The sequence below is a fragment of the Pristis pectinata genome, chromosome 24, assembly GCF_009764475.1.
Source record: "Pristis pectinata isolate sPriPec2 chromosome 24, sPriPec2.1.pri, whole genome shotgun sequence".
In the NCBI taxonomy this organism is placed as follows: Eukaryota; Metazoa; Chordata; class Chondrichthyes; order Rhinopristiformes; family Pristidae; genus Pristis; species Pristis pectinata.
Window position 1 is genome coordinate 6,384,702 of NC_067428.1, and position 9,435 is coordinate 6,394,136.

Sequence of the window (9,435 nt, forward strand, 5' to 3'; positions counted from 1 at the left end):
TTGTTCTCCCCACAAGCAGCTTCTCCCAGTCAACTTTCCCCAGCTCATGTTGATAGAATTCGCTTTCCCCCATTTATGTCTGGTCCATTCTTATCACTTCCCAAAACTACATTGAACCTTATGGAATTATTACCGCAATCCCCAAAATTCTCCCCACTGACACTTTGAGAATTTGCTGAACCTCAGTCCCAAGACAGGGTCCAGTACAGACAAGTCCCAGCAGAACAATTTATTTTTGCCTGAGAAAACTGTTCTGGGTGCACTTTACAAATTCTACCCCATCTATGCCCCTCACACTCAGGCAATCCCAGTGAAGTTAAAATTCTCATTACTTATAACTCTCTTGCTCGTACACCTTTCAGTGATTTGTCGACATATCTGCTCCTCTCTCTCCCACTAACTTGTCTGCAGATCTAAAGCCAAGTGGTTCTGTGAAAATCAAACTGTGCTTAGGTGAGCAGATTATTGCAGCGTAAGTGCCACTTGATACCATTGTCGGTGACCCCTCCAACCTTTGCTGGTGAGTGAGAGCAGACTGATTGGGCAACAATTAGCTGGACTGGATCTGTCCTGCTTTTGGTGAACAGAACAAATCCCAGCATTTTCCCACAGTGTCAGGGAGACAAAAGTCTTTCCACTGTCCTGGAACCCAGGACGCCTACCCCCAAGTGAGATCACTCACTACCTGCTGCAGACCCAGTTTAGCAGCTCCATCCTTCAGTCCACAGTCGGCCTGCAGTGGTGGGGCTTCCGAGCCACTTTCAGTGGTGGACATTGAAGTCCCCAACCAGGGTACATTCTGTGCTCTCACTGCTGTCAGTACTTCTGTAGGAAGGGAGAACTGGTTGGTTCGGCCTTTATTCATCGGAGCATCGAAGAATGAGAGGAGATCTCACAGTACTCCATAAAATTCAAACAGGACTGGACTTTCGTTCCCGGGAAGATTTCACCAATCACTGGACAGTCCAAAACTAGAGGGTCACAGGATCTGGGGAATGAGCTTTAGAACTCAGTTCAGGAGAAATTTCTTTACTCCGAGGTTGATGAACCTGTGGGATTTTCTACCACAGAAGGAGGTGGAGGACAAGTCATTAAATATATTCAAGAAGGAGGTGGTTCTATTTCACAGCGCTGAAGGTATGAAGGAACATGTGGAGAAGGTGGGAACAGGTACTGAAGTGGATGATCAGCCGTGATCGTGTTGAATGGCGCAGCAGAAACAAGGGGCTGAATGGCCCACTCCTGCTCCTATTTTCACTGTTACTCTGTCTCGCTCTGTCACCTGTCCCACTGCTCCACCAGCCTGCCTCTGTCTCCTTAAAGTCTGTTACTATCGTCCTCACAGTTCACTGCACCTCCAAGTTTTGTGTCAACTGTAAATCTGGAGGCTGTGTCCTGTGAACCCAAGTGTGAGTCATTAATATACATGAAGGAAAACAGTGGCCCTCATTCTGACCCCTGGGGCACTCACTCACAACTTCCCTCCCCTCCGTTACACTGCTACTCTCTCTTGTTTCTCTGTTACTGTCTCCATGTTCAGTGCAGCTACACATTCCCAGACCTGCTCTGCATCAATTCTTAGCTCAGCCGGAATCTCAGCCACATCTTCCTTTGCTGAGACTCCAGAAGGACCTTCCTCCTTTGTACAGACTGAAGTGCTGCACCTCTGCCCTCTGTCCTCATTGGACCAGGTAAGTTCTGGAGAAGGAAGCTCCTCTCAACACTCTCATCAATTCCTCCACCATCACTGGATTTGTGTAATCTCCCTTGTTGCTCGATACCCTTCCCACAAACTGGCGTTGTGTACAATAGTCCTGATCAGGTTAATGCCTCTCTGTTGTTTCTTCACCCAGAGAGACTCACAGAGTAATACAGCATGGAAACAGGACACTCAGCCCAACTCATACATGCCACCCAATATTCCCATCTAAGCTAGTCCCATTTGCCTGTGTAAGACCCATATCACCCTGGACATTTCCTATCCATGTACCTGTCCAGCTGTCTTTTAAATGTTTTTATTGTCCCTGCCTCAACCACTTCCTCTGGCAGCTCTTTCCATATATGCACCACCCTCTGTGTAAAGAAGTTACCCCACAGGTCGCTTTTAAATCTTTTCCCTCTCACCTTAAACCTACGACCTCTCATTTTTAATTCCCTTTCCCTTGGAAAAGCACTGTGTGCATTCACCCTGTCTATGCCCCACTTCATTTCATGCTCCTCTGTAAGGTCACCCCTCAGTCTCCTGCACTTCAAGGAAAATGCCCTGGCCTGACCAACCTCCCGCTATAACTCAGGCCCTCGGGTCCTGGAAACGTGCTCAAAAATCTTCTCTGCACTCTTTCCAGTTTAATGGCATCTTTCCTAGAACAGGGCAACCAAAACTGCACACAATACTCCAGGCGAAGCCTCACCAATGTCTCGGACAACTGCAACATAATGTTTCAACTACCACACTGTCCACCTGTGACACCACTTTCAGGGAAGTCTGTACTTGTACTCCTGGGTCCCTCTGTTCTACAACACTTCACAGGGCCCAACCATTCACTGTATAACTCCTAGCCAAGTTTGAATTCCCAAAATACAACACTTCACCCATATGTGAATTGAACACCACTTGCCAGTCCTTGGTCCACTTACCTCGCTGATCAAGATCCCTTTGTAATTTTTGATAAGCAGATGGATTCTGTCCTCCACTGTCCCATGACATCCTCACCAGCAGTGCAATATTCTCATTCTTCAATACATGAAGATGGTCACAGACACAGATTGTCAGAGAAACAAGTCCAACTGTGGTAACTACAGAGGGGTCTCCCAGCTCTCTGACACAGGGAGAGTCATTGCCAGTGTCCTCCTCAACCACCTTCTTCCAGTGACAGAAGAGCTGCTCGCGGAATCACAGTGTGAAATTCATTCACCCACAGGCACAGAGGACATGATCTTCACTGTGCAAAAACTCATTTGACTCTATCAATCAGGAGAGTCTATGGAAAACCCTCCTCAAATTTGGTTCCCAATGAAATGCATTTCCATCTTATATTTGCTTCACAAACGTTTGACAACAGAATCATTCTTTGTGAAGACCGGTGTCAAATGATGTTGTGGTCTTTCCTGAACACTTTTCTCAATCTGTCTTGCTCATGTTACACCTCACCTCCAACAACCTTCCCAATGGAGTGGAGATAATCCCCAGAACTATTGGGAAACACTTCAACCTACATGACTGCACTCTAGAACCAAAGATACCCAAACCTCAGAAGTCAACCTGCTGTATGCAGGTGATTCCAGCATTTATACACACTCAGAGGCCCAAGGCATTGCTCACAGTTTTGTTGAGGAATACAACAGAATGAACCTTACACTCAACATTGATAAGACAAAGGCCCTCCACCAACCTGCCATTTATCAACATGTGAACTCTTCCCCCATCACAGGAGCCAACTCACAGTGAAGGCAGACATTAATGATGAAGTTCACCAGTGACTTTAGTGTGTCTGCCTACATTTTGGTTGACTGAGGAAGAGGGTATTTTGAGACCCAGACCTCAGTCATGTCACATAACTCACAGTTCACCAGGCAGCAGAGATCCCTGTGTTCCAAGATGTCTCTGAGCTCTAGATTACCTGCAGAAGGCATCTCAAGGTACTGTAAAAATACCACCAACAGTATCTCCACAAATCCACCAAATTCACTGCAAGGACAAGTGAACCAATGTCAGTGTCCTGCCCCAGGCCAACACCACCAGTTCTAAATCCATAATTACACTGATTGGGCAGGGTGGGTTGTTCAAAGACCTGAGTCCAAGCTCTTGAAACACACACTCTCAGAAATGCAACATCCTCATGACTCATGGGACTCTTTGACCCATGACCGTTCAAATTGAAAAGGAGCATTTAGCTGTGAGAATGAAGAACCTCGAGGCCATGGATCAGGAGCACACAGAGGTCCTGTGTCAGTGGTGGAAAGAGTGGAAATTCTCACAAACTACCCACCCCTCACCTGGTGACCTCCACCTCCCCGGACCGAGGAAGAGTCTGTGATTCCTACATTAGCCTCATTAGCCACCTCAGAAGTAGGTCATCAGAACATCATCGACCCTCACAGCTCAGTAGTCTTGTTTATGAAGCTTCTTGAATTTAGACACACCGTTCATCTATTGTGGAGCTTCTTGTAGTTTCTCTTAATCTTGCCCTTTGTGAAAAATGTTTATTTCTGCTCTGGAACTATTTATCTCTCCCTGTTCCTTTTTGCACCTTTTCTCCTCCCTTCCACTGCTGCCTTCCCGTGTTCTCATTCCCTCCCACACCACTGAAACTTCCGTGAGGATGCTGGTCCCAACTCTGGTCCCTCCGTCTAGCCTGAGCTGACTGCACCTCCCTGTGAACTGGTCCAGATCCCCCATGGACCTAAAGCCTCCCTCCTGCACTGTTTCTTCAGACTAACATGTATCTTCACCATCCTCTCTTTCTGAAACACACAGAGTGAACCCAAAGCAGTAGTCCAGGGAATACCATCACTGAGGTCCTGCATCTTAACCTTTCAATACTTCCTTAAATTCTGGCTGCATTCTCTCATACAGCACAGAAAGAGGCCCTTCAGCCCACAGTGTCTGTGCTGGCCATCAAGCCTCTATCTGCACTAACCCTACACCAATCCCATTCCATTCTCATCACATTCCCTTAAAATCCCCCCAGATTCCACTCACCAACAAACTCGGGGGAATTTGCAGCAGCCAATTAAACTGCCAACCTGCATGTCTTTGAGATGTGGGAGGAAACTGGAGAAATGAAAGGGTCGAGAGGGATGAGACCATCAAGTTCCTTGGAGTGAACATCACCAATAGCCTGGCCTAGTCCAAGCACTTAGATGCCACAGCCAGGAAAGCACACTAGTGCCTTTACTTCTTCAGGAGGCACAAGAAACTTGGCATGTCCCCTTTGACCCTCACCAATCTTTATCAATGCACCATAGAAAGCATCTGATCCAGATGCATTACGGCTTGGAATGGCAACTGTTCTGTCTGGGACCGCAAGAAACTGTGGAGAGTTGACAAAGCTCAGCACATCACAGAAAACAGTCTGCCCTCCATATACTCTGTCGACACTTCTGACTGCCTTCGTAAAGCAGCCAATATAATCAAAGACCCCACCCACCCCGGCATTCTCTCTTCTCCCCTGTCCCATTGGCAGAAGGTACCTGAAAGCAGGCACCTCCAGACTCAAGGACAGCTGCTATCCCACTGACATAAGACTATTGAATGGTCCCCCAGTATGATGAGATGGACTCTTGACCTCACAATCTACCTTGTTATGTCCTTGCACCTTATTGTCTGCCTGCACTGCACTTTCTCAATAACGGTAACACTTAATTCTGCATTCTGTTACTGTTTTCCCTTGTATTTCCTCAATGCACAGTTGCTTGCAGGCAGTCCGTATGGCTTATTGCCTGGGTCTTTGTTGAAGCTAAATGCTTGTGTAAACTCACTGGGACCCTGTCTCCTGATCTCCATTTACTCCAGGAACATTGCCCCACACCCTGCAGCTCTGGTCAACCTCGGATTTTCCACATCCTTGCAAAGCGGACATTTGTTGCCTATCCTGAGATGCCCGGAGAAGGCGCTGGGTGAGGACCTTCGATTGGTGGTTGTTGACAACAGGCTGGTTTGCGAGGTCGCCAGAGGGCCTGGTGTGGGACTGGAGACGGGCACAGACCCGGTAAAGATGGGAGTTTCCCTCCCCCGAAGGGTTAATGAGTCTTCCACTGTTTCGGGCCGTCCGACAGTTCACTGTTACTGAGACCAGATTTCATCCCCACATTTAGACCGAATTCAAACCCTCAATCTGTCAGTGGGTTTGAACTCAATGTCTGAATGACTGATGTGGGAACAGGAAGCCTGCAGTGTCCTACCCTGTTGTAACTGGAGGTGTGAGGGGCATCTCTGGACTGAGGGGTGGAGTGCGGCAACAACTGAATCAGGGGAATGAGGGGAGAAAGTGGGAAACATCAGACAATGAGCGACCTGCTCATTCCCGGGTTGTTTTGAACAGATCAGTCAGTTGCTGACAGTGTCGCCGCCTCAAGCCGACGGTGTCTGACGGCGAATGGGAGGGTTTCAGATCCTTGCTCTGGTTGGTCAGTGTCAGTCGCCCTGATTTGCATGGATTTCCTCCCTGGTGTGAATGGCTCTATAACTGGGTTCCATCGGCAGCGGCGGCCACAGTCTGTCACAGAGACAGCGGCTGAAGGGAGGCAGGAAGCTGACGGGCAGCAACGATGCGGACGCTGTGCTTTTTCTGGTCTCTGGCACTGTGGCTGGGCTGTAAGTACAGGCAGCAAGTCTGTACCGCCAGCGATTGCCGACGGGGGCTCTTGGGGTCACATTAAAGAGTCAATGGTTAAAGTTGAATCCCTGCTCTTTTGCAGCTGGAGAGTCCCAGACTCTGACTCAGCCTCCGACCGTGTCGGTGAATCCAGGAGCCACGGCCACTCTGGAATGTAACATAGGGTACAGTGATGGCTATTATGTGAATTGGTACAAGCAGACACCGGGAACAACGCCACAGTTTGTCCTGCATTACCATCACTCACTCAGCGCCCCGACCTATGGGTCAGGGTTTAGCAGCGACCGTTTCACGACGACAGCCAACGGCGCCGCCACCGTTTACCAGCTGATCATAAACAACGCGGAAGTGAATGACGCTGCCGTCTATTACTGCGGAAAGGCGTTTTCTTCGGGCAGTGGTTGGGGTCTCGGCCCAGGGACCAAGCTCTTTGTTACAGGTAAGTGTCTGGGAAATCCCTCCTGCAATTACTAACGGCATGAATACGGTCACCTGGCAATTAATAATTTAAACATTTTAATTTCCTGGCGAATTTTACAGTGAAAATGTTGAGTTACAATCCTATCGTGCTTCGTGTCCAGCGGCAGTTCTACTCGATAGAGTTGTGTTCAATGAATTGTTACCGTCTTTTAATGACCACATTTCTCTTTTTGGTTGAATTTCCCGATGAAACATGAATTAACCCTTTGTGTGAATTTGTGCAATTTCTGGTTCCGTGTGCTGTGTCCCCGACATGTGCTCTTCAACTTCAATATTGTGTTTCTGGCACTAACTCCCCCTCTCTGTGTGAGTTTGCGCGGTTTCTGTCCGGTTAGTTTGTCCGTTTTTGTGCTGGTTTGACAGAAGTGAACGTGAGGGGTTCCACCTTCCTAAAGTGGGGCGCGGAGTCTCACTGGGGACAGGGCATTGCCGACTGAAGACAGCCCACGGTTGTCAAGACAGGAGAACGACAAGTTTCAAGTTATTGTATCAGGAGCCTCCAGCGAAACCTCCCTCGGACTTTCACTGAACCTCCAATCCTCCCAATGAGGGTGGAATCTCCTGCAGACACACATTCAATGAAAGCCCCTCTCCCATTGCCCAGTCCTTGCCCCCTCTCTCCTGCCATCTATTCCCTTGAGCGCTGCTCCTTTCCGGGAACCGCTGCTCAGCGATTGCGGTCGCTGCACCGACTGAGGCCGGAGCTCCGGGTCTGGGGAGAATCCCACCTCCCCTCCCCCACAGTGAGTGGGAGCCGAATCCCTCGACATCATCCCAGATCACAGAGCGACCTGCCTTGTCCTGCTCCGTGAAGCTCAGGACCGCGCACCTTGTGGCCTCGCCCACTGGGGCAGTGCAGAGTGTGAGATGGGTTTATTCTCCCGACAGCAGTGGGTGGCACAGCGGGGGCATTTGTGATGGGTGGGTGGGGAGAAGGGAAGAGGAGCAACGTGTCGCTGGTGGCACCGTGAGTGGGCACATTAAACTGACGCGGGGTCGCTGCTGGTGCCGGTGTGTCTCAAGTCTGTTACTGACGGTGCCAAAAGCCTCACCGGTTGGAGATTTTCCACTGGCAATCCCTGGTCCCAGAGCGAGTGGTCACTGGTTGATGGTCGGAAGTGGGATCATGGATACCTCCCCTCACTAACCAGAGGTACTGAGGCCAAGTGAGACTTCCCTGTGTCCCCCAGTCAGCTCCTGAGGCACAGGCCGAGTAGACCCCGGGAGCTGGAGGTGAAGTCACCGAGCGGGTGATGCTGGAAATCAGCGAGTCACCAGGAGGATCCTCAAAGAAGAACTTGACCTCAAATGTATCGTTCTCCAGTGTTGACCAACATGCACTGTCCTCCATGGACACTGCCCTGTCCCTCAGTGAGACTCGGGCCCCACTATAGGAAGCTGGAACCTTTCACTCGCGCTTCTCTCAAACTGTGAAATGACGCGAGTTCTTCCGTGACCTGAAACACGTCTTCTCTTGTTCCCGTTCCAGCTCAGCAGCTCCCGGACCCTTCAGTAAAACTGCTTGGGCCGTCAGCAGAGGAGATCTCCACTAAAGGAGCGGGCACCTTCGTTTGCCTGGTCAGTAAACTGTCGGTGGGCTTCCCTACCGTCAGCTGGACAGTGGACGGGAGTCCGACGAGCAGTCAGGTGGAAACCAGCGCGGTGAGGCGGAACACGGACAACACCTTCAGTCTCAGCAGCTACCTGACGGTGCCCGGCACAGACTGGAGCAGTGGGAGGGTGTACTCCTGCACAGTTCAACAAGGAGCAGCCTCGAAAATATCCGCAACAGTCGCACATACCAGCTGTTGAACAGAGTGCGGCTGCGGGCGTGTTTGCCCCCTGATTACCGGGAGATCACTGCCTTGCATCTTTCACCCCCTCTCCCACTCTGTGCGCTCGCTCTTCACTCTACCCTGTGCTTCTGTTCCGCTCTCTGTGGTTTCCACCGTGTTCTTGGAATATTTGTACCCGAGGCTGCTTTTGTTCTGTTTCTCCCACCGAGAGGCTACACGGGGTTAAAGTGACCAGTTAGTTGGCATCATTGGAAATTTCAGCCGGTGAATGGTTTTCTCTGGCACCAGGGATGGATCTAATTAAAATAATTAATGAATGTTTTTGTGATTCGTCATCAGTATCAGACTGACAGACGGTAACGTGATTAACTACCAATAAAGGTGATCAGTGCAGGAATGATTTCCGTGTGTGGGTCTCGTTACCTTGCGTGCTCTTCCCATCCTGACAGCGGGTGGGAGGTGGGAGGTGGGGGAGACCTGTTTCTCTGCTCCGGTCCGTGTCCTGATTCCGTGAAGTGAGAGGAAACCGCTCCTTTGCGGCAGCCTTGGACACCGAATATCAGGAAAGAAGGTCGGAAAGTTCCATTGCTGAGATACTGGAAAGAATCGGGGACAAGGTGATGGGTTGATTGGAAGGCGGTGATGGTAAAACTAGAACAAAACAGTTGGCGTTTGGAAAGGCTAATAAAGGACGTGAGGACAAAAACTGCCGGAAATATTCAGGTTTGGGGGTAGCCTCGGCGAAGGGAGGAAGACATTCTATTTACATTCTGGGCCAATGACCTTCACCAGCATTGACCAGTTCTGACACAAACTGGAAA

The 9,435-nt window shown here is 49.8% G+C and overlaps 1 protein-coding gene across 1 annotated transcript; it reads left to right on the plus strand.

The window, feature by feature from the left end:
* Window positions 1–6,183: 6,183 nt before the first annotated feature.
* Window positions 6,184–9,014, plus strand: LOC127582760 (immunoglobulin lambda-1 light chain-like). Its single transcript, XM_052038334.1, has 3 exons — window positions 6,184–6,316; window positions 6,421–6,777; window positions 8,308–9,014. Exons 1-3 carry the CDS (start codon window positions 6,271–6,273, stop codon window positions 8,628–8,630), a joined length of 726 nt encoding a protein of 241 aa, XP_051894294.1. The 5' UTR covers window positions 6,184–6,270; the 3' UTR covers window positions 8,631–9,014.
* The last annotated feature ends 421 nt before the right edge of the window (window positions 9,015–9,435 follow it).

Excerpts from the sequence above, each read along its gene's own strand:
- LOC127582760 (XM_052038334.1), top strand. The coding sequence starts at position 6,271 with ATGCGGACGCTGTGCTTTTTCTGGTCTCTGGCACTGTGGCTGGGCT. Across the intron at positions 6,317-6,420 it reads TCTGGCACTGTGGCTGGGCT|CTGGAGAGTCCCAGACTCTG; the intron begins GTAAGTACAGGC and ends GCTCTTTTGCAG. Across the intron at positions 6,778-8,307 it reads GACCAAGCTCTTTGTTACAG|CTCAGCAGCTCCCGGACCCT; the intron begins GTAAGTGTCTGG and ends TTCCCGTTCCAG.